We start from the raw sequence: 25,530 nt of genomic DNA on the forward strand, positions 1-25,530 counted from the left end.
TATGGCAGTAGGGGAAAGCTATTGATCCCTTGCTCTTAGATTTAGGAAACATCAGTTTGCTAACCTTCCTTAGAGTCAGGAACACAGACTAAGACAGTGTTTCTGGCCTGGCTCATCCTGTCACTCAACCACCTACCAGGCAGTACCCAGGAATCTGCGCTTTTATGGAGCTCTTACAAGTCATAACCTCACCAATCCTCAAATGTGCAACTCAAGTATAACTTCTGAATTTGCAGAACACTTTGGTTACAGCCTCTTCAAACAAAAGACAGTTCAAGGCCAACTCCTCCAGATCTCTTATCATTAATCTCATTTCCTCCACATTTTCCCAAACCCCTCTAATTTCTCAGATTTCGCTGTTCACCTCTTATGCTTGCTTGCTCCCAAAAGAACATACTCATCCAGGGAAAGGGTTGGCTTAATCTTCTGTTCTACACTTCGGCTCTTGATTAAAGTAAAAAGCTTGAAAAATCTGTTGGGAGATCAGGAGATGGATCCTTAGAGGAAATCTAGTATAAGAGTTAACAACAGGTGGTTTCAAATCAGATGACTGGGGTTCTTGATTGGTTAATTTTCCTGTACCTCAGTTTTGTTTGTTTTATCAATACCTACCTCAAAAAATTGTTCTGAGGGTGGTGAGTAGTATCTAGAAAGCACTTTGAACGGTTTGTGGAACAGAATTAAGGACCCAGTAGACGTTAGCTATCACTTTTATTTAAAAACACCCCAATATTTGCACACTCTCCAGGCCAGAACTGCCCCAACTGGGCAGGCTGTCACTGGTCAACAGGGAGTAGCTACATGGCATGGGGCATGGTGCTACATGGACAAAACTTCTGGTTCCATTCTGAGAGAGAGATGCAAATGAATGACTCAAGATCTTCCCACAAAGACCAGTGTACCCCTATGTATGGTGTTTCCTACAAGAATGATCCCTTTGGTACTCTGCAGACCTCAGGATCCTACACCAGGAGGTCCTACCTGGGAGTACCAGTCACCAACTCTGTCACCCTATATGCAGCATGGGCTCAGGATCAACTACCTGGAATTTAGGAACAGCTCATACTCTGAAAGGAGAGCTAAAAAAAATTCCCTCTGGTTTCCAAGGACAAAACACTACCCTGACCTTTGAAAGAGAGCAACACAGTGAAGAGGCCAACAGCAAACCAACCTGAGCTCCAGTTCTACAGCAAATCACTATAATCTTCCAAACCTTACCTTCCACATCTATATAGAAATACAAGGGAGTGAACATACGAATCTCACTCAATTATTTTCAGGTTTGAATGAGGTAATGGGGGGAAAAGCACCAAGCACAGAGACTGGCACCCAGCAAGCCCTCAACTGGTGGTTTCCTTTGCCTGCCCAGAGCTAGGGCTGTGGTCTATGGATAAAGCAAATGGCTCTTAGAACTGAAAGTCTCAGATACCTAGGTCCCTCCCTGCCTCCCCAACCCTCCCAGATCAGCTCTTGGACCCCCTTCTCACCTTCCCGGCCCAGAATGCTACTAAACTGATGAAGCTAAAAGGGTTTGATCATGTTGGTATATTTATATGTAAATACAAAACTGTATCACTATAAGATATTGATATGAACATTTACAATTATTTTCTGAATCTGACTCAGTCCATTGATGTTAAATACAAAATGAAAAGATTGTAAAAATAAGAATATATACATTCAAAGAGCTTATTATTACAGTATAAAATTATTGAGGTCTGATCAGCTGCCAACCTCATTTGGGATAGAAGGTTTAGGGGTTCCTGGGATTTTCTTGGGAATGTGGAACACTGGGGACTCTTGATTCCATCCCTGACACATCAGGCTGGGCAGGCTAGGAGCAGACAGGGACAGGATGGGTGAATAGGGGGCAAACAGTGATTGCAGGCAACTGCCCTAGCCAACCAGGGGTTAAGCATTATATTGACACAGAGCCCACCCAGCCTAAGCTCCAGGTTAGGCTGCTAGGCAGGAGGAGATGGGCATTTAAGTGGACAGGGTCAAGTTACATAAGAAAAGGAACTTTCTAGCAGAATAAATAGGGGCCCCAGTTCATTCTCCTAAGGAGGGATTCTCATAGTAGTTTTCTCTCTCTCTCACACCTGGGCTCCCTCTCCTTTCTTCTAAGACTTCGTACCAATTGCTCTTGGCTCTGACTGCTCATCTTTACTTCCAGACCCCAAGCTCCAAGGGACAGAAAGAGTGAAGAGGGGTCTGGAGTCACAGTGGAGGTCTAGTCCTCAAATTGGCAAAGGAAACAGAGTAAAATCATTAGATAAGGGTAATTCATGCTGAGTTAAACCAGTGTCACCACAAATCAGAATTCTCAGCTCCAATATCCTGGAAAGAGATAAGTCATTATGTAAGAATGAGGGCGTGTGGCAGGAGCATGAGGGGTGAATGTATGTGTGTGTCCTCTTCACCACTCTGGCGTCTGACAAGAGACATGATCCCCAGCCCCAGCTCGTTCAGGATAAACAGTAGGGTCCAAGAAGCAAAGAGTCCTGAACTGCAACACGGAGCCCCAGGAAAGTCTACAAAGGAGTATCTCTGTGTATATGTATTTATAGAATACGACCATATTATCACATACAATATATATTATATACACACATACATATGGACCCATACACATAAGTGCGTGCGCACACGCACATACACACACACATACACACAGAATGACAGAAAAGACTGGAATACACGCCCTATGTATAAACGTGCTTGGCACTCGGGACGTTCTCTAGAGTATGTAACTTGGTCAAGCTCTCTAGGAAGGAAGGTGGATGCTCACCAAACCTCCCCATCAAATCCTAGCAAAGGGAAGGAATGGGAAAGAGACCTTGAGAAGGGGAACGGCACTGGGAAAGGGGGGAGGGAGTTTCCTTCCCCACTTACCTCGGGGCCCCTGGCAAAAACCAATAGCCACAATTTGGTTTTAATAAGGCACAGTTCGATAGCAGGTGCTGGGAATTAAGAACACATTGCTGCTGGACCCTTCTAGTGGCAATTTCACCACAACTATCTAGCCAAAGGGAAAGGCTGCCTTGCGTGCACGAGTGCGCCAGGAGACACGAGGAAGAGGTTGGTCCATTGCTTCAGCATAACTGATGGCAACCTATAGGCTCAGCGGTGTCCAGGGTAGTTTAAGGAAGGCTGGCCAGCACGTAGGAGGATCATGGGACAGTTACTGACCCTCCATGGCCAGAAGGTTGTGACTGGAGGGCACCATGCCCTCCCTCTCTGCAAACTCCAGGATTGCCTTGTAGCAAAAATAGTACTGCTCAGGGGTCTGGATGCTGAAGGCCCTCTGGGTCCTCATGCGGGACACCGTCTGGAACACGTTAAGGGTGCCAAGCTCCTCCAGCTGTGCCAGGCAGATGTCCAGTGAGCAGAAGGTACCTGAAGGAAGGAAAGAAGTGGTCATAACTGGTCTGTCTCTCCTGTCTATCCTTCCCTCTACCAAATGACCCAGACAGGCTGGATGAATGAATTCAAGGGCAAGGTGCCTCATGGTACATAGCCAGGTGGCCTTAGACCTGAAAGGATTCAAGGAGGGGGTAACTTTGGAGTGTTGGGAGTCCAGAGGAATGAGAAGTCTCTTGACTCAAGACAGTACTGCAGGTAATAGGAAGAGAAGGTGGGAAGGTGACATAGTAGAACTACCTGCCTCAATCTTAGACAAGACAGAATGACAGCATTCCTACACCTGGGCCCTAATTTTTCAGAGACTCCACAACTCTTCCACAAAGACCTAACAGAAACCTATTCTTTCTGATTTCTCCTAAAGTAACCTCTGAGCTACAAAGACCAGCAATCCCTGCAATGCACATCCCTTAAGGTAAAAGCTGCTAACTAGCTCTGGAATGACAGCACAGCTCCAGGGTGGGGATCTCTTTAAGGAGGGGGAGGAGAAGGAAGTAATAGCCCAGCTGAGCTCTCTGGAACATCCAGGTGACAGTGATGGGGCCAGAAAATAATCATGCTGATGGGATGTGTAAAGCATCAAGCCCTAGTGGCCCTGGCCTCTGAAGTATATATTTTGGCTAGCACAGCTGGTGCCGGGGATACCAAAATGACATTAAAGAGGAATTTTTCATGGTAGTTCACTACTGATAGATCAAATTCTCACAAATTAGCATCTAAGAGCTTTGCTATTTCTCTCCCATCTTTACTACCCCTGGATGCTCTGTAAGCTGCCATGTCATCAGGTATATTACCTGTCCTGCCTATGCCTGCGCTGCAGTGGACGACAATGGGTGGCTCAGGGCACTGCCCTTTGGAGCGCGCTCCCATGCTGCTGACAGCCAGCCTCTGCTGCTTCCTGACTACTCTCAAGAAGTCGATGAGAGAAGCTGCCGAGGAAGGGACACCATAATCTGGCCAGCTCAGGAACTGAAAGTGGGTCACCTGGCGTTTCTGCCGCTCCTTGGATGAGAAAAGAAGCAAAAGTTAATGAGGTCATTTCAGCTTACCCCTGACTACATTTGGCTTTTCTAGTTTCCCAATTCCCTGGTATCCTCACCAAGGTTCCTGCCTACCACCCTCAACTTTCTCCACAGTTGCTTTTCCACAAGCCTAAAGGAAAGGTTAACTGTCTGAACAGGACAGAACTCCCTATGTAGGACCCAGATTTCTTTAAAGTTTTGTTCCTAAGTAATGCCACTGTTGTGCTGAGACAACATGGATATATTGGCTCTGAGTTGAATATCCATATCCTGTTCCCAGGAAAATGAAATTAACTTATAAGCTGCCTGGATTTCTGCCTATTCCCTCTGGAAATTGCATTTACCATAAAAGTTCTCCCCCAGCTTAAAAACCGTGAGAAAATAGAAACTGGGATTTACCTCTATGTTGTGAATTTCTAGCGTTGTTTTTTTGTAATGGTTCATGTTCTCCACGCCTAGATTGGTCACCGTGAGGAAGCCAAATTTGATCCGAGAGTCTCTTTCTAATGGCCAGTACTGGCCACACTTTCTCCTGCCACCCTCCTCAAACCTGAAGACAACACAGAGCAAGGTAAGCCTTCCATCCTTCCTTTCCACAGCAGAAAGCTATGATCTGCTGTACCCCGAAGAGCAATGTCATCTCTTGCGTAGCTTCTAACTTACACCTTTGCTTCTTGGCAGAAAACGTGGGAAACCTTCATTCTAAACAGAGGTAGCAACAGCTAACGTTCTTGCATATACTCATTTAGCAGACATTTATTGGGTGCCTGTTTTACCATTTGGTGCCTTTCCTGATACCTCTTGCTACTCCTCATATATCCAGGATAAATACTGGGTGGACCAAAAAAGAGAGCAGAGAAAATACGGTAAGCCAGATGAAACTCCCTGCCCTGTATCTCAGCCACTGTTCATTCTCTTCCCCAATAGGGGCACTTGGCTGAGAGAAGTGGGAAAGGCCCAGCTCCTAGGTTTATGTGAAGGCCTAAAATCCACCTCACTACCCTTTAAAAAAAAAAAAAATTTTTTTTAAAGATTTTTATTTATTTTTTTGACAGAGATTACAGCAGGCAGAGGCAGGCAGAGAGGGAGGGGGAAACAGACCCCCCGCTGAACAGAGAGCACGATGAAGGGCTTGATCCCAGGACCCTGGGATCATGACCTGAGTCAAAGGCAGAGGCTTTAACCTACTGAGCCACCCAGGCGCCCCCTCACTGCCCTGTAGTGGCTCGAATGCTCCAAGGTGGAACTTCTTGTACTACCACCTCTCTGAAGCAAAGGTGGTTATGACTGTGCCATGAGAAAGAAACTGAGCAAACATTTTCATTAACATTTTTCTCCTCATCTGAAATAGGTTCTAATTATCATAATGATAATGATGATACTAATGAATTTGTAATTCCTCAAGTTTTGGCAGATATGTAGACCAAAATTTCAAAAGGATTCCTTTCATCAAGAGCTTCCTGCCTGGCCAACTATGTTTCATCTCTCTTTTTACAATTCTTTTACAGGTGGAAATACGAATGAGCAGAAAAACTGCCAAAAGTAGTAGGGAAGGAGAAAATAAAGGGGAACTGGTAATTTAGAAGTCAGGAAGACTGCTGCCCTTTGGAAGTAGGGAGCAGGTTAAAAGTGAATTGCCCCACGTTTGCTGACACTTCCTTTAGTGGATAAGGCCAGGACCTCAGAATAGCCTATAACTGGCACAGGGTCACCAGAGCCAGGGATTAAAATTTTGAAAAGTTAGATCAAAACTGTGACAAGTTAGATCTATCAATTCCCACCATACGCTGGCTTTGTTAATTCTGGGTCAACTAAGACAAAGCTAAAACATCTCAAGATCTTTGCCATGGCTTTCCTAATCCTCATTGTTCTATGAGCTAAACTCCCCTCTTGAATCTCCGATGTTTGGGAACAGGGTGGAGGCAGAATGCAGAGGGAGTAAAGGGGAAGAACTCACCGGGTGGTCATGACGATCACCAGGACTTTTTGCTCCCATACCATGAGCCAGAAATCACGATAGGTATTCTCCAAAGGGCCTGGAATGGAAGGATAAGACAAGGAACATTACCCTGGAAGCCCTTCTTTCCTTCTCAGGAATTTCTGGGTTTTTTTCTTTTTCTTTTGTTTTTGTTTTTTTTTCCAAAGATTTATCTTATTTATTTTATTTTTTATTTTATTTTTTTTTAAGATTTTATTTATTTATTTGACAGACAGAGATCACAAGTAGGCAGAGAGGCAGTCAGAGAGAGGAGGAAGCAGGCTCCCCGCTGAGCAGAGAGCCCGAAATGGGGCTCGATCCCAGGACCCTGGGATCATGACCAGAGCCAAAGGCAGAGGCCTCAATCCACTGAGCCACCCAGGCGCCCCCATCTTATTTATTTTATAGAGGGAGAGAATGCATGGGGGAGGGGCAGGAGAGGGAGAGAGAAATTTTTTTTTTAAAAGATTTTATTTATTTGACAGAGAGAGAGATCACAAGTAGGCAGAGAGGCAGGAGGCGGGCGGGGGGGGGCGGTGAGGGGAAGCAGGCTCCGTGCGGAGCAGAGAGCCCAACGTGGGGCTCGATCCCAGGACCCTGGGATCATGACCTGAGCCAAAGGCGAGGCTTTAACCCACTGAGCCACCCCAGGCACCCCATGGGTTTTTTATTTTTAAAGATATTTATTCATTTATCTGAAAGACAGAGATCACAAGTAGGCAGAGAGGCAGGCAGAGACAGAGGGGGAAGCAGGCTCCCTGCTGAGCAGAGAGCCTGAAGTGAGGCTTGATCCCAGGACCCTGAGATCATGATCTGAGCCAAAGGCAGAGGCTTAACCCACAGAGCCACTCAGGTGCCCCAGGAATTGCTGAGTTTTTTCCCTCAACTAATAACTCCAAAGCACAGACGCTGCCTTCCCTGCTCTTCTTGGAGCATCCCTGCTATTCAGGGTGGTCCATGAACCACCAGCACCAGCACTGTATGAGAGAGTATTAGAAATTAGAAATCTGTGGGCTCCTGGGTGGCTCAGCGGGTTAAAGCCTCTGCCTTCGGCTTGGGTCATGATCTCAGGGTTCTGGGATCAAGTCCCACATCGGGCTCTCTGCTCAGGGAGCCTGCTTCCTCCTCTCTCTCTCTGCCTGCCGCTCTGCCTACTTGTGACCTCTGTCAAATAAGGAAATAAAATCTTTTTTTGAAAGAAAGAAAGAAATGTGCAATCTGCATTTTAACAAGATCCCAAGTAAAGTTGTAGGTTAAGTTACAGTTTGAGAAATACTGTTATGTACCTTCCCAAGAGTCTTACCATCAGGGCTTGAACTGGCACATACACACAGACAGTGTCAACTGTGTACACGCCTCTAGCTGTTTCCATCTCCCTAAAGCCTTATCATCATCAGTAGCCTACTGAACCAATCCCCTTCCATGTCCTGTCATGGGTCTCCTTAGGCCCAACATGCTTGCGAATCAATCTCTTTCTTCAAAATTAGTCTTCTCTCTCTCCTTTCCCATCTCTGTTTAAAAAAGTATTGGCATTCTTAAATCACTCAGTCTTAAAAAGTTGCAGTCAACTCTGACTTCCCATTTCCTTTATCTTCCAGAAGCAGTCACTAAGTTCTAGAGACTTTTTTTGTCTTTGGATTCCTTTTGGCTTTTATCATGCCCTCTCGACCCAACTTCAAAGCCACAAGGACCACACATCATCTTTTGTCTGAGTTACTGTAGTACTGTTTTGGTTTATTGTTCTGAATAGGACTCCTCTTCCAGTCTATTCTGGATACCCCTGCCAGCTGAATCTTTCTAAAAATTTGCTTCATCACAGGGGTGCCTGGGTGGCTCAGTTGGTTAAGCATTGACTCTCAGTTTTGGCTCTGGTCATGATCTCAAGGTTGTGAGGTCAAGCCCCCTTTCTAATACTCAGTGTAGAGACTGCTTAAGAGTCTCTCTCTTCCTGGAGTGCCTGGGTGGCTCAGTGGGCTAAAGCCTCTGCCTTCCACTCAGGTTGTGATCCTAGGGTCCTGGGATCAAGCCCCACATCAGGCTCTCTGCTCAGCGGGGAGCGTGCCTCCCCCTCTCTCTCTGCTGACTTGTGATCTCTGTCTGTCCAATAAATAAAATCTTAAAAAAAAAAAAAAAAAGTCTCTCTTTTCCTCTTCTGTCCCTTCCCTGTTCTGTCTCTCTCTCGCTCAAAAATAAATAAATAAATAAATAAAAACAAATTAAAAAATAAAAAACTTGCTTCATCACAACATAGACAGCTCTTGATGACACAGCTGGATCCCAACAGCTGAACCAAGGGAGCCTGGGTAGCTCAGTAGGTTGAACCTCTGCCTTCAGCTCAGGTCATGATCTCAGGGTCCTGGGATCAAGCCCCGCATCCAGCTCTCTGCACAGCGGGGAGCCTGCTTCCCCCACCCCAACCCCTGCCTCTCTGCCTGCCTCTCTGCTGACTTGTGATCTCCCTTTGTCAAATAAATAAATAAAATCTTAAAACAAAACCCCCCAGCTTAACCATTTAATGTATGGGTCTTATATGAATCACTTTAGTTTGTAAGAAAAATTTCATCTCAGCGAACATGGTGCCGAGGGTAATAGCCACATTGTCGAGTTCTCCTTTTAGAGTTAGAACCGTCACAGGGCTGGGCACTCAGGGGAAACTCTGAACATACTTGTGGGCCACCAACTCCCTTTAAATCAAGGAAGTAACAACTTGGGATAATTCCCTGTACTTTCCCAGTCCTTCTTCCTCCTCTGCTTTCAGAGAAGAAGGGCAGTATCAAGGGTTGATTTTGTCCTGGAAGTCTGCTGGTTTTACTACCATTTTTGCTAAAGCCTTTTAGTAGCATTAATATTTTATCACACTAGAATTCCCTCTTGGCAGAAATGAACACTGCCAAAAGCATGTGAGGTTTTGGAAGCAAGCTAAATGTCTACCAAGAGAGGGCTGTTAAATTACGGCATATCCACGGTTGAAGTAGTTCATAAAGGTGATGTTGTAAGATCTATTATTTTTGCTCTGGAAAGGTATTCACAAGATACCATCAAATGAAATTTTGTTCACTTGTTACCTTTTTAGGTAACAAGTAGATAGAATCCATCTTGTTAGATATTTTATATGTCTACATCTGTTTGTACAGAAAACAGTTTGGGGGCACCTGGGTGGTTCAGTGGGTTAAAGCCTCTGCCTTCGGCTCAGGTCATGATCTCACAGTCCTGGGATGGAGCCCCTGCATTGGGCTCTGTGCTCAGCAGGGAGCCTGCTTCCCCTCCTCTCTCTATGCCTGCCTCTCTGGCTACTTGTGATCTCTGCCTATCAAATAAATACATAAAAAAAGAAAGAAAGAGAGAAAGGGAGGGAGGGAGGGAGGGAGGAAGGAAGGAAGGAAGGAAGGAGGAAAACGGTTTGGAAGGAGACGCTATAGAATGTTAACATTATCTCTGGGTCTCAGGATTATGAGTGAATTTCATCTCTATCTTTTAAATTTTCTACAATGCACTTACATTACCATAGTATGCATGTGAAGAAGATAGTGAGAATTCCCTTTCCATATCACTGATCCCGGCCTTGTCCACATCCTACTGTCCTGCACCACAGTAGCACTCCTATGCTTTATTTTCCACCTTCAAATCACTGGCAAAAATGCTGTTGCCAATTAGAGCACCTAACAACCCAGATCCCACTCAGACTCGGGCTTGGCAAAGAAGGGTCATAATTTCTTCCAAGGCACAAGAGAGATTTAGAAGAGAATGCTGCACTTCCCAGATTACTCTTTAACAGTCAACCTTTCTAAAGAACTCAAGTCAGTGGTTTATGCTGACATGGGCACAACAATCCTTTGGCTTGGCTTACAAGGACTTCTGAATCAGACATACTCTCAAATCCTGGCTCTGCCACTTACTAGCGGTGTGATCCAAGATCGCCTAACCTCTTTGGGTTTGTTCATGGGTTAATAAATCCTCTTTGCAGAGTCTGTAATAATTAGATGAAGCTTATAAGCCTGATATATAATAGATACTCTCAATAGATAACAGATATTATTAGTAGAAATGTATTATAAGAATCAAAATACTGAATATAGCCAAGAAAGTTAGCCAAGGAAATCAAATTAGCCTTTTCCACATCACAGGACCTCATCTTCCAGTCCTAAGAGAGTACTGATGCTGTCTAAAGGTGATCTGTGCTTGATTCAAAATGTCTCTCTCGGGGCGCCTGGGTGGCTCAGTGGGTTCAAGTCTCTGCCTTCGGTTCAGGTCATGATCCTGGGGTCCTGATCAAGCCCCACATCAGGCTCTCTGCTCAGTGGGGAGCCTGCTTCCCCCTCTCTGCCTGCCTCTTTGCCTATTTGTGATCTCTGTCTGTCAAATAAATAAAATAAAATCTTTAAAAAAAAATGTCTCTCTCATACTCTTAGGGGAGTTTCTTCGGGATAGGGCCTTCAAAGCCACCCTAAAGAATCCAATTCCTGCAACTCCAAGTGGTAGCTTTGCCTTCTAAACTTGGAGGAAGACGCATTCTGGGGTACCCTTGAGCCAATCCTTATCCACCATAAGCCCAATCTGCCAAAGCCATCCTCCTCAACAAAGCCCCTACTCTCAGGCAGATCGTATCATGTTGTATATGCCAAGAATTTTTCCTGGTAATTCTAATTTCTTCTTAGGGTCTTGAAAGGACTCCTTTTGGAGGGAGTGGTCCCTCCTAGGGGGGGAAATATAAGCCTGTAACCATCAGACCAATTAATAATATATCAAATTTGAAAAATTTGAAACCCATGAAAAACTGGAAGAATACTACAATGTACTCATAAATTCTTGAGCTTTAAAGCTATGATTTTTGGGGCGCCTGGGTGGCTCCGTGGGTTGAGGCCTCTGCCTTCGGCTCGGGTCATGATCCTGGGGTCCTGGGATCGAGTCCTGCGTCGGGCTCTCTGCTCGGCAGGGAGCCTGCTTCCTCCCCTCTCTCTCTGCCTCCCTCTCTGCCTGCTTGTGGTCTCTCTCTGTCAAATAAATAAAATCTTTAAAAAAAAAAAAAAAAAGCTATGACTTTTAGCTATCATTACAAGATTACAAGAGAAATATCTCTCTCTATATATATATAAATACACATACTTTTTATTTTGTAACTATTTAAAAATTAGTTCCAGAAATTATGACCTTTTATTCCTAAATACTTGGGCACATATTTAGAAGAACAAGGACTTTCTCCTAGAGAACAATACCATTGTCACACTGAACCAATTAAACACTGATACAGTAATATTATCTAACATATAGTCTCCATTTATCCCAAGTTTGTCCTTAATAGTCTTCTTCTCTAAACTGAAGTTCCAACAATGGGTATATACCTTTGGTTATCATGTCTCTTTAGTCTCCTTTAATCTAATTTTATATGTAAATTTATATTTATATATAAATAATATATATAAATATATATATATTATATATATATATAAATTTATATATATAAAACAGTTCCCTGCTTTTGTTTTTCATGGCTTTAACTTTGAAGAGTCTAAGCCAGTTTTCTTTTTTTTTTTTTAAGATTTTATTTATTTATTTGACAGAGAGAGATCACAAGAGGCAGGCAGAGAGAGAGGAGGAAGCAGGCTCCCTGCTGAGCAGAGAGCCCGATGCGGGACTCGATCCCAGGACCCTGAGATCATGACCTGAGCCAAAGGCAGCGGCTTAACCCACTGAGCCACCCAGGCGCCCCTAAGCCAGTTTTCTAATAGTATGTCCCACCATCCCATCTGGATTTGTCTGGTTTACTTTTCACGATTCAGACTTCAACACTGGCCACAAACAATAAAGGTTATGTTGTATAGTTCTCACTATATCACAACAGAGGTATAATATCTACCTATTATTGGTGATACTAAGTTTTATCACTTGCTAAGGAGGTATCTGGCAGATCTTTTGCAGGTCATGCTCTGCAATGGCCAAAGCCTCTTATGTCCTCCTGTGTTGTGATCTCTCCCACCCTCTTTGAAGACAACTTGGTATTCTCCTTCAGATGGCTGAGGCCAGGCCAGGTTAGGAGGATTTGGGGCCTACAGAAGCATTTGTAGAAACTCTGTCTGAAATCTTCACTGTTAGACCTAGTATAGACTATCCATGTCAGAAGACTTCTGGATGCTCTCTGATTTACAACAAGCAAAAGTCACTTAGGACAGCAACACCCTTTCACAAACAGGACTCAATCTCTGAGAATTCCCACTGCCACTCCTGGCCTCCTATTGGACATAAAGAACATTTCACAGGCCAGTAAGTTCTGATGTCCCAGTCCCATAGGTTGGCAATGCATAATCCTAAAACTTGTAGTAGTGTTGTATGCTCAAATCTCTAGTTTATCTCTATGCAGTGAGTTTCCAGGCATATCTGGTACAGAAACTCTATACCCCTCCTCTGCCTTCCTCAATAACCCCCAATCATTATGAAAGGCCGGGATCTAGTGGCCACAACATCACCTCAAGTTACCATAGCCTTCAAAAGGTATGCAATCATCAGGTACAAGAAATCATAGGTAGATGACATAAAACCAACTTGTAAAGAGCATCCTAACTTACCTTGCGTACCAATGTAAGCATTCTTCTGCTTGTAGCCATCCATGAAACTGGCATTGATGTAATCTGTCTAATGATAAAAAGGAAATATCATTGCAGCTGTGTGAAATACACCATTTGGGTGGGAAAAATGATGTACAAGGTAAATAAAACCCAAGGTGTAGATATTCTCTTCCTGTCAGGAAGACAGTGAGGAGCAAAAGGATCAATTCAAAACTTTGCTTCTACAGGGATGCCTGGGTGGCTCAGTCGTTAAGCCTCTGCCTTTGGCTCAGGTCATGATCTCAGGGTCCTGGGATCGAGTCCTGCATCCGGCTATCTGCTTGGCAGGGAGCCTGCTTCCTCCTCTCTCTCTTTCTCTCCCTGCCTCTCTCTGTCTACTTGTGATCTCTGTCAAATAAATAAATTCTTAAAACACACACACACACACACAAAACTGAAAAGTCAAAAACATGAGGAGATACCACTTCATACCCATTAGGATGGTTACAGGTACAAGATGGATAATAACAAATGTTGACAAAGATGTGTAAAAACTAGTACCCTCATATATCCCTAGCGGGAATGTAAAATGGTCCAGTCATGTTGGAAAACAGTCTGGCAATTCCTCAAAAGGTTAAACACAGAGTTACCATATGACCCAGCAATTTAACTCCTGAGGGAAATGAAAATACATGTCCACGGGAAAACTTGCACACAGATATTCATAGCAGCATTATTCATAATAGCCGAAAATGGAAACAACTCAAATGGTATTCACTTGATGAATGGAGAAATAAAGGTGACTAGCCATATAAAAGAGTATTTTTTAGCAATAAAACAGAGTGAAGCACTGACACATGCTACAACATGGACGAACCTTGAAAACATGCTAAGTGAAAGAAGCCAGACACAAAGGCTACATATTGTATGATTCCATTCATATGAAACGTCCAAAATAGGCAAATCCATAGAGACAGAAAGCACACAGACTGGGAGAAAATGGGGTTTGACTGCCAAGGGTATGAAGTTCCTTTTTCAGGTGATAAAAATTTTATAAAGTTGACTGTGGTAGTGAATATATTAAAAAAGAACTGAACTAGGGGCACCTGGGTGGCTCAGTCGATTAAGTGTCCAACTCTTGCTTTCAGCTCAGGTCATGATCTCACAGTCAAGAAATGAGCCCCACTGGGGGCTCCATGCTCAGGAGGGGGTCTATGGGAGAGTCTCTCCCTCTGCTCCTCCCCCCACTTGCAAGCAACTGTGCTCTCTAAATAAATAAATAATCTATCTTTTAAAAAAGGACAAAAACCAAACTACTGAATAATATACCTTTTTTTAATAAAGATTTTATTTATTTATTTGACACAGAGAGAGAGATCACAAGCAGACAGAGAGGCAGGCGGAGAGAGAGAGGGGGAAGCAGGCTCCCTGCTGAGCAGAGAGCCTGATGTGGGACTCGATCCCAGGACCCTGAGATCATGACCTGAGCTGAAGGCAGAGGCTTAACCCACTGAGCCACCCAGGTGCCCCAATATACTTTTTTTTTTAAAAATATTTTATTTATTTATTAGAGAGAGAGAGAACATGTGTGTACTTGAATAGGGTGAGAGGCAGAGGAAAAAGGAGAGAAAAAATCCCAAGAAGAAACACCCAAACCCCTCCGCCAAGTGCAAACCCAGACGTGGGGCTCAATCCAAGAACCCTGAGATCATGACTTGAGCTGAAATCAGGAGTTGGATGCTCAACCAACTAAGCCACCCAGGTGCCCCTATATACTTTAAATGCGCAAATTGTATGGTATGTGAATTACATCTCAATAAAGCTGTTATTTACCAAAAAAGGAGTCCATTAAGATTTGCAGCATTGGTTCAAAACCAAAAGGGAGGCAAGCCAAGCACCTTGAGCAGGAACATCCTGTCTATGCTGTCACACACAAAAGGCAAAGTGTGACTGGAGAAGGAAGAAAGCTCTACCTCATATCTAGCACCATCAACAGCATTGGCCAAACTCCCAGGCTCCTTTACTACCTGAACTGACACAAAGCAACAGCCAGACAGATTTAGAGAAGCCTCAGTGAACAGATCTTGACTCACTGTCTTCTGGGAGACTTGTCTCATCTAGTGTCCTCAGTCTTAATTCAACATCATTAGCTATCAGGAAATTAAATAGGATTTTAACTTTTATTATTTTTATTATACCTTCTCACAAGATTTCTGCCAACACTCTTGCTGATAATCCAAGCTGATAGAAGAGAACCACAGATGCAGCCACAGTATCAAGTCACAGTATAACTAGTTGAGAGTATCTAAAAGGTACTATGAATAGCAGACCATGTGGAGGGGCATAGGAGGACAAAGACAAAGTTTCACTGTCAAACTAGAGAAAATTCATAGTCCACTCCACTCTAGGAAGTCAGAGTAACTCCCTAAACCTGTCACCTTCTCTCCACTGAGTTCCATCACTTGGGGAAGGCAGTCTGAATTGTCAGTATCCACAGCCACCCTCAGAAGGCTTCTCCACGTCATGGTCAAACCCACATTACTTGGATATGTGTCTGTTAGCCAGTCAGTCTACCAACTTATCCTATCACTAGTTATTTATTTATTTTTAAAGATTTTTATTATTTATTTGACAGACAGCGAGAGAGGGAACACAAGCAAAGGGAATGGAAGAGGGAGAAGCAGACTCTCCACTGAGCAGGGAACCCCAAGTGGGGCTTGATCCCGGGACCCTGGGATCATGACCTGAGCTGAAGGCAGATGCTTAAGGACTGAGCCACCCAGGTTCCCCTATTACTAATTATTTAGGCAAGAGTTTCTTGCTTTCTCCTTCCACAGCAGTCGATACTGACCTCATACTACTAGTGTTCTACTGACTAAGACATCTTCACTGAGCTAAGGAACCACCTGCAGCAGACCCAGCAAGCTAAAAGCCTCAATCACTCCCAACCAGGCTGCGTATCCAGGGCCCACGATAGTCCGCCCAGGCTATCTTCGGCTCAGCCTGGCACATTCAAGTGCTATACCCTGTAGGACCCAGGCAAGAAGGCACAGAAAAATACAAAGGATTTACCTGGTACAAGCCAGTCGATACTATTCTGTAAGTAATGTATAAGTTGTTACTCTTGGAGCTACCTTCACGCTTTGAAAAGAAATATCACTACTTTAATGGAGACTTACTATTTCTTTACAACCAAGGATACAAGCTTTCAGTATCCTCGTCTTTGAAAGCACTGGGAATTAAAATCAGCCATTTCAGAAGAATTATCAGAAATTAAAACTGAGGGCGCCTGGGTGGCTCAGTGGGTTAAGCCGCTGCCTTCGGCTCAGGTCATGATCTCAGGGTCCTGGGATCGAGTCCCGCATCGGGCTCTCTGCTCAGCAGGGAGCCTGCTTCCCTCTCTCTCTCTCTGCCTGCCTCTCCATCTACTTGTGATTTCTCTCTGTCAAATAAATAAATAAAATCTTTAAAAAAAAAAAAAAAAAGAAATTAAAACCGGAAATGCCCTCAGACATAAAGCATAGACTAGGGGGAAAACTGAAATAGCAGAGAATCAAACCAAGTACTCTATGTTATGGGCTACGTTCAATAGAAACTGTGACTAATAGCTTTATAATTCCAGAAGCAAATCTGGTGACCAATTCAATAATAAATCTGAATCCACCATTTATTGTAGAAATAAAGCTTCTGCCAATGTTTGCAGTAATGAAAGGAGTTTAATTCAAGTGATGACCTTTAGATTAATCATAGGGTGACTGGAACAGTCTGGTGGTATACTGGGATTCACTAATTCCTTCAGAAATAATTTACTGAAGGCCTGATATGTACTGTTCTAGGTACTGGAGACACAGCAGTCAAGAAGACAGATAAATACCGCTATCTGACTCCAGAGTCCCAACTCAACCATTATACTCCACTCATTCAGAGTATATATTTGATGATCTCAGTAATAGTCATGAATTTGCCCTAAGCTGTCCAGACACTGAGCTAATGCTCCTGCAGGAAAACCCTTTCGTAAGGGTCCTGGGCAAGGCTATGAATTCAGTTTACACATGATCTTAGCCAAAAGGCCAAGAAGCAATTGAATTCAGTTTATATCCTGGAAACATAGGGTCAAAAGGGTTAAAACCATGATCCTAGGGTCCCAATCCACGTATCATATATACCCAAATACTAGGCAATAAATTTCCCAAAAATTATCCCCCAGAAAAAAAGAGACGGGATGTAACAAGCTCCTATAGTGTGTGGCCATGTTAAAGGGGCACTATTTAAATTCCTTTACTTTGAACAATGGCCTCAATCAATGCTGTTTTTTTGATGCATATGGAGGGCACCAGACAGAACTGGCATATCCAAAGGAAAAAGAAGAAATGTAACACATACTTGGTTGCTGACCTCAAAATTCTAAGTGTTGGATGTTGCTGTGAAGAGGACTTTAAAAAACAGTAAGTGAATAATCATGCTACAGAAAATACATGGGATACAGGATGGATGGAAGGATAAATTGTGTTAATGTTATGCTAATAGACTTTCCTTGTTTAGGATAAATTTTTCAGTAACAATACCATATACTTAAAGAAGTAAAAACTGTGTGCTCTGGAAAACTGTTAGATTGACTCAGGAAGTGGCTCAAATGAGGACAAAGACATTGATGTTAAAGGTGCATGTGAGGAGTTTCACTAAATATATATACTAGTATAAACATATGTGATTTTTAATATGAACAGATATGATCAAATTAGTATATTAAATAATATAATCACTTGACCATTTCAACTCTATCCCTAGATACTTACGCGTACACTAGTTGTCCAAAATTATTTTTAGATCTTCTAGGTGGAAAAATCATAGGTCACTTTAATTAGAGTTGCCCTGTATTGATACATATACATTCACTAATACGGTGGACAACAGGACTATAATTTTACAACTAGGAGTGAAAGGAGAAATAACTGACATTTATCAAGCACCTATGATATACCAGACCTTGCGCTATCAGCATTTACATAAATTTTTCCATTTAATTTCCACTTAGTCATGAGAGATGGACTTACAGGGACTTGCTTATGGTAACAGACTAACTCATACATAGCAAAGTTAAAACTCCAACCTGATCTCTCTGGTGTAGAGTTCATGTTCTTTCTACTATGGCATTAGTAAGCTTCACTTTGGAAAATTTCCCTCAGTGCTCCTGAAAAGATAGCACTTATCTGTGTACCTGAGTATGACCACTTCGTTTGGTCAATTTCACTCTAGTTTGGTCCAGGCAGGGTACATCCCCATAGCGGTTCTTCTCTAGGTTTCCTGGAGACCTGAAGAAAATGAAACAGACAAACTAAAACAAAGACAGAAAAGGCAGAAGGAGTGTATATGTGTACATAAAAAGTCCAGCGACGCAAAGGTGGGTGACTGTTACCATTGGTGTTGAAGACATGGAGCAATGATCTAATCTATCCATATTCTGTATCATTTAACTTTTTTTTTTTTAAGATTTTCCTTATTTATTTGACAGAGAAAGTGACAGGGAGAGAGGGAACACAAGCAGTGGGAGTGGGAGAGGGAGAAGCAGTGAGCAGGGAGCCTGATGCTGGGCTCTGGGATCATGACCTGAGCCAAAGGCAGATGCTTAATGACTGAGCCACCCAGGTGCCCCTCATTTAACATTTTTAATATGTATGTATTCCTGGGCAAATAAAGATATTTTCATTTGAAAGAGAAAATGAGGGGTGCCTGGGTGGCTCAGTAGGTTGGGCCTCTGCCTTAGGGTCCTGGGATTGAGCCCTGAGTCTGGCTCCTTGCTCGGTGGGGAGTCTGCTTCCCCTTTCTGTCTCTCTGCCTACTTGTGATCTCTGTGTGCCAAATAAATAAGTAAAATCTTAAAAAAAAAAAAAAAAAAAAAGAGAGAAAGAGAAAATGAGAGGGAGATAGGGGTATAGACAGCACCAAAAACAAATCTGGCTGCTAAGAAACCTAAGTTCCAGTTTAATATGGTAGGTTGACAGCATATGTTTGACTCCACTTCATCTAGTAAAATCACAATAAAGGCACTAATCAGTACAAACCCCAAAATGATGGCAGAGACATTCACAAACAAAGAGTGAAATCCATTTGGCAGAGAGAAAACAGATGGAGGAATATTGGCTGCCTTGGTCAAATGCAGAAAACTAAGACCCACAGAGGTATCTACAGAGAGACACAATGACTCACTCTCACCACTCCCACATCCTGGAAAGCAAGGTGAGACACAGGGTTAAAAACAGAGGAATAAATGAAAATCTGAATGATAGTGAGAATTCCCTGCCCTGTCCTCTCCTGTCCTATACTTGTATCAAGCTTGGACCCTCCCAAGCAAGAAAGTAGAGAATTCCTCTCTGGAGAAAGTGAATAGCCCTATATGAAAGAATTCTGTCACTTGGAGTACATCAACAACAAGCTAGCTGATCATTTAAATTTGCAGATCACTCACACAAAGAGCATTTCCAAACAGCTTTTAAGGACCCCACCCATAATGTAAGTTAACAGCCAGAGACCTCCAGATAATTACAGAAAGCTCCAACACAAAAAAAGAGACCAATCAAACACATAGTAAGGAAATAGCACAGGAGAGAGTCAGTAAGAAAAAGTACTAAAAGACTATAATTAAGGGTGCCTGGGTGGCTCAGTGGGTTGGGCCTCTGTCTTTGGCTCAGGTCATGAGCTCAGGGTCCTAGGATCGAGTCCCGCGTCGGGCTCTCTGCTTGGTAGGGAGCCTGCTTCCTCTGCCTACTTATGATTTCGCTCTGTCAAATAAATAAATAAAATATTTAAAAAAAAATAAAAAATAAAAAAATAAAAGACTATAATTAATACCCTCAGAGAGAAAAAGGTACTATATCTATGAAATAAGAACAGGATGCTGGGGCACCTGGGTGGCTCAGTGGGTTAAGCCGCTGCCTTCGGCTCAGGTCATGATCCCAGGGTCCTGGGATCGATCCCCGCATCGGGCTCTCTGCTCCGCAGCGAGCCTGCTTCCGCCTGCCTCTCTGCCTGCTTGTGATCTCTGTCTGTCAAATAAATAAAATCTTTAAAAAAAAAAAAAAAAAGAACAGGATGCTATAAGAAAGGAACAGAGAAGAAAAGCTCTTGGAAAATAAGTATGCTATCCAAAGTAAAAACTTTAATAAAAGAGATGGAAAAGAAAGCTGAAGAAATTTTCCAGAGTAAAACGAAAAGTCAAAGTGATGAAAAATGTGAGAAAAAAATTAAAAAAATAAGACAATCATTCTAGAGCAGGAGTCAGCAACTACAGCCTGGCCAACCTGTTTTTGTAAGTACGAGTTTTACTGAAACACAACTAAGCCTGTCAGTTTAGTATTGTCCATGACTTCTTTTACGCTATAATGGCAGAGTTGATTATACTTGCAATAAAGATTGCAAAGGTGGGCGCCTGGGTGGCTCAGTGGGTTAAGCCTCTGCCTTTGGCTCAGGTCATGATCTCAGAATCCTGGGATCAAGCCCCACATCAGGCTCCCTGCTTGGTGGGGAGTCTGCTTCTCCCTCTCCCTCTGTGCTCTCTCTCTCTCTTAAATACATACATAAAATCTTTTTAAAAAGTTAGGTAATTAACTCTAGAAGAAACAAAAAATTGAATTAATAAAACTTAATTTTATTTTATAGAAGCCGCCCATCTGTTCTGTAGTGGAAAAATTTACATAGTCATAATAATGTAAACAGTGACTACTGATTTAATTAAAAATATGAAATTATTTTATTGGGAAAACAGTCAAAAGTGAACCGGAGACAAGGTATAAGAACCAAATGCCTACCTAACATAAAAATCAATGAAGAGTATTACAAGCATTTTATTTAGAATCACAGAAGAAATATCAAAAGAAACAGCTATTAAGAAAGAGTTGAAAATGGATACCTGGAGGAACCAAGAGTAAGGCAGAGGACTGTCATTAATTTTATCATTCCTATTCTTCGGTACTATTTTGTTTTGGGGGGGGGGAGTATATATATTGATGAAGCAAAAAATTACTAAAATATAAATATTATCTAATATAAAATAATATTCTATTATTCATAGCTACCAACAAATATGTAACAGAATAAACAAAATAGTCTGGAAGGAAAAGGCACCATATTCATAGTAGTTGTAGCTTCTGGCGAACAGGGGAGAACTGAGGGTGAGGATTGGAAGGCATTTACAACGAATTCTTTCTTTTCTATAACAAAGAAAGATGGAGTAAATATGACAAAATATTAAAAATTGTCAGTATTAATTCTGGTGACAGGAACATAGTTGTTTATCATGTTATACTCTGTACTTTTCCATATTTTAAAAAATTCCCTCTTCCCACACAAATAAGTCCAACTGATATTTTACAAAATCCCAAGAACAATTCAATGGAGGAAGGATTTTTTCAGCAAATGGTGCTGGAGCAACTGGGTATCTACAAGCACGCGAAAGTGCATGTGCGCATACACACACACAACATCAACATCAACCTAAATCTTACACCTTATACAAAAATTAATTCAAACAGATCACAGACTTAAATAAATGTGAAATATAACACTATAAAATGTTTAGGAAAAAAAAGGAGAAAATCTTTGGGATTTAGAGTTAGGTGTTCTTAGATTTGGCATCAAGAGTGTGATCCATACAAAGGAACCCTGATTAAAGGATTTCATCAGAATAAAACTTGTGCTTCACCAGGGACTTTGTTAAGAGGATAAAGACAAGCTACAGACAAAAAACAAAACAAAACAAAACAAACCCACAAACCATGTATCCAACCAAGAACCCATATCTAGACTATATTTAAAAACTCAAATCTCAATAGTTTAATAAAAAGTCCAAATTGAGGGGAGCCTGGGTGGCTCAGTCATTGGGTGTCTGCCTTCGGCTCAGGTCACAATCCCGGGGTCCTGGGATCAAGCCCCACATCGGGCTCCCTGATCAGCAGGAAGCCTGCTTCTCTCTCTCCCATTCCCCTTGCTTGTGCTCCCTCTTTTGCTGTGTGTCTCTCTCTTGTTAAATAAATAAAATCTTTACAAAAAAAAACAACGGGAAAAAAGCATGACATTTTGCGAAGAGGATATACAGATGGTAAATAAGCACATGAAACATGCTTGATATCATTAACTATTACGGAAATGTAAATTATACCAACCTATTACACACCTATTATGACAACTAAAATAAAAAATGGTGGTCTCATCAAACTAAACATCTAATTACCATATACCCATCACACCCTTGGACATTTATCCCAGAGCAATGCAAACATATGTTCATACAAAACCTAGATACAATCATTCATAGCAGCTTTACTTGTAGGTGCCAGAAACTCTAAATAACCTAGATGTCCTTTAACAGGTGAACAGTTAAACAAACCATTTATACCATGGAGTAGTACTTGGCAATAAAAAGGATAAACTATTGATACATGAAACAACAACTTGGGTGAATCTCCAAGGAATTATACGGAGGGAAAAAGGCCAATCCTAAAAGGTTACATATGGTATGATTCTACTTATATAAGAACATTCTTAGGGGCGCCTGGGTGGCTCAGTGTGTTAAAGCCTCTGCCTTCGGCTCAGGTCATGATCCCAGGGTCCTGGGATCGAGCCCCGCATCGGGTTCTCTGCTCAGCGGGGAGGCTGCTTCCTTCTCTCTCTGCCTATTTGTAATCTCTGCCTGTCAAATAAATAAATAAAATCTTTAAAAAAAAAAAAGAACATTCTTGAAATGAAAAAACTATAGTAACAGAGACCAGATTAGTGGTTGTAAGGGTTAGGGATGGGAAGGGGTGGGACTGAGGTATGTGATGATGTAATTTGTCTGTATCTTGACTGTGGTTATAGATATACAAACAAACACGTGGGCTAAAAATCACCCGGAACTAAATACACACACACACTCTAAAACTGGGGAAATCTGAATAAGACTGGTGGATAATAATAGCAAAATCCTAGTTGTGATACTACATGATCCTATATTTATAAAAGACACCATGGGGAAAACTCTGGTAAGGGTACATGTGATCTCTCTGTATTATTTCTTACAACTTCATGGGAATCTACAATTATAATAAAGATAAATTTTAAAATATCATTTTCAAAACATGGTATAGGGGAGAAGAAAAAAGAGAAAGAAAGTTTCGTGGTCCATGGGCATCCTGACAACAATGAGTACTCTGATATCTACTTCATAATCCAGAAGTCCAAAGGAGAAATAGTTTGTTCTGTATAAGCAGTTTTACTGGAACTTAGTATAAGACAGAGACCTCGAGCTAATTTGGATTCTGGGCTCTAGCTCCTGAAGTGGGAGACTCATTCATTCAACAAGGGACAAGACTAGCAAGTCTTTCCATAGGACTGAAAAGTATTCTCTGTCTATAACATGATGGCCGGTTTGGATGATGCCAAGAGGACAATCCAAACCTGATTTTTTAATGGAGGGAAGGGGGGAAATAGTAGAAATGACATCTCAAGGACTTCACAGCAGAAGCCCCCAGAACAAAGTTAGGAATCCCCAAGACAAGTATGCATCCTCTTGGAGCAGCTCAGTACTCCTCTCAGCTCCATAATACTTCCCTGATTCAAAAGTAGAGGGGGAAGAACTGGTTGGGACAAAGACTGGATGCATATCGAGGCTGTGAACTGGTAAGAAAGAAATAGCTGTGTGGGAGAAAAGGATACTCTGTTCCACTTTGATATATGCTCTGCTTTCTTGCTTTTTTTTTTCTTCCCTTTGCATTTTGCTCTATTGACTTTCTTCTCAACTGTTTCTTCTCTCTTCTCTTATCCGTTTCCTAACTCATTCTTTTCCCTCTTTCCTTTGTCTAAGCCTCTCTCCCTGCATCTTCTTTACAGTACACTGACCAAGCTGGACAGGAATTACAAGGGGGAAGAGGTATTCACAGAATCAAGGATTCTTAAAACATTTAAGCTACACAAGCAGGTTGATATCAGAGTTGAACATCATATATTACATACAGGAAAACTGGGGTGCAGCCAAGGGAAATAACCTGCATAAACCACAGAAGGGATTTTGGGCTATGCTGGAACTTGAGCCTGGGACAGTTTCCCTAGTTTTCAACACAGAAACAGAAATTTCTGCAGCAGCCGGGGACAACAGAGTAAAATGAGAGCAGTTAAGAGAAATGATCTATGCCCTATGGCCAACAATAGTTACCAAGTAATTATGAACCAGTTATAAACTAGCCAGGTAGTTATGTAGATAGATAGATACAAGGAAAATCCCAAAAGGCCAAATTCCTAAGAGTTAATTCTTTTCTCTTACTGACTGTAGATTATTTTAAATGCACCAGAACCCCTCCTAAGAAAGTAATGTTAAACTATAAATGCTCTAGAAAGAAACTGCCCAAATAAAAGGACCAGAGATCACAATGAAAACAGGAATTGAGAGCCTACATTTTTGAACCTACATTTTTATTGTTTCCCCCAAACAAGTGCATTTCAGAAAAATATCTTTAAATGCCTCCATTATTACATGGTTCTCCGGATGGTACTAAAGACCTCCAGAAATTCAGAATATAGGGTATTGGCATCAGGCACCAGAGTAGGAGGTGCCTGTTTCTGGATGAGAGAACCACCATCTGAGTAAGAGTCATGCTCCTAACACAAGCAAGAGCCTCTGTTAAGGAAATGAGATGTGGATGGAGCTGCTGCCAACACGCACCAGTAGCATGTTGGTAACCCACTGTCAGTCCAAACCTTTCTTACTTACATAGAACAGTGGAAAGTCCCAACAGGGTTCTCACGGCGAATGTCTTCATACTCCTCATATATCCCTCGCTTTTGCCTGGTGCTAACATAGTCCAGTAGCTCTTGGATGGTCATGGCATGGGGGCCTGGAACATGTACTGAGTCCCAGTCTAAGGCAGGAGGGAGGGAAAACAGGATGATCTCATCGAAGGGGTCTGGGTGGCCGTTCATCTGGGGCAGAAACTGGAAATTCCAAGACGCGAGGTCAATTTTGACGTACCCACCCAGGTTTTCTGGAAGGCACTCCCTGGGCAGGTGCTGGGTGACCTCAGATGTCTTTAATATCTGAATCTGCAAAGCCAGGAAGAACCATGTGAGTATGGACAGGAAAAAAAAGACATAGACAGTGAAGATAAAGAACAAATGTGTTTATATTAGGTTTGAAGAATAGGATGAGATTTGCTTGAAATACATGGTATACTTGTAAAAGAAGTAGACTACATTTCATCTGCCTGGGATTAAAGTCCTATAACTTCCCCAAAGGTCTGACTTCCCAGAATGTATATCAAATACACTCCTGTAATTTGCCCCTGCATTTTTTAAGATTTTATTTTTAAGTAATCTCTATACCCAACATGGGGCTCAAACTCACAACCCCAAGATCAAGAGTCATGCACTCTACTGACTAAGCCAGGCAGGTGTCCTGGGAGCCCTTTTATATACCTCAAAAGGAAAGTACACTGAACAAAGCCTTTATACTACTAACAATGCTTCCTAGTGACATCTCATGCAGGTATTTGCCTTTTTGATTATTAAGAATGCACAGGTAGTGATTTTTTTTGGTCAACCC

At 42.2% G+C, this 25,530-nt stretch overlaps 1 protein-coding gene across 1 annotated transcript in view; it reads right to left on the reverse strand.

The window, feature by feature from the left end:
* Positions 1-694: 694 nt before the first annotated feature.
* The window catches only part of PTPN9 (protein tyrosine phosphatase non-receptor type 9), an 85,031-nt gene continuing 60,195 nt past the window's right edge, over positions 695-25,530 (reverse strand). Inside the window, exons 7-13 of the mRNA XM_044231997.1 lie at positions 24,703-25,031; positions 18,181-18,274; positions 12,984-13,050; positions 6,403-6,481; positions 4,845-4,995; positions 4,218-4,425; positions 695-3,399 (exon numbers count right to left, since the gene is read on the reverse strand). Coding sequence (XP_044087932.1) covers positions 3,185-3,399; positions 4,218-4,425; positions 4,845-4,995; positions 6,403-6,481; positions 12,984-13,050; positions 18,181-18,274; positions 24,703-25,031 — 1,143 coding nt within the window. The 3' untranslated portion in view covers positions 695-3,184. The remainder of the gene's footprint in view (positions 3,400-4,217; positions 4,426-4,844; positions 4,996-6,402; positions 6,482-12,983; positions 13,051-18,180; positions 18,275-24,702; positions 25,032-25,530) is intronic.

The sequence above is a fragment of the Neovison vison genome, chromosome 13 (genome assembly GCF_020171115.1).
Source record: "Neovison vison isolate M4711 chromosome 13, ASM_NN_V1, whole genome shotgun sequence".
NCBI classification, from domain to species: Eukaryota; Metazoa; Chordata; class Mammalia; order Carnivora; family Mustelidae; genus Neogale; species Neogale vison.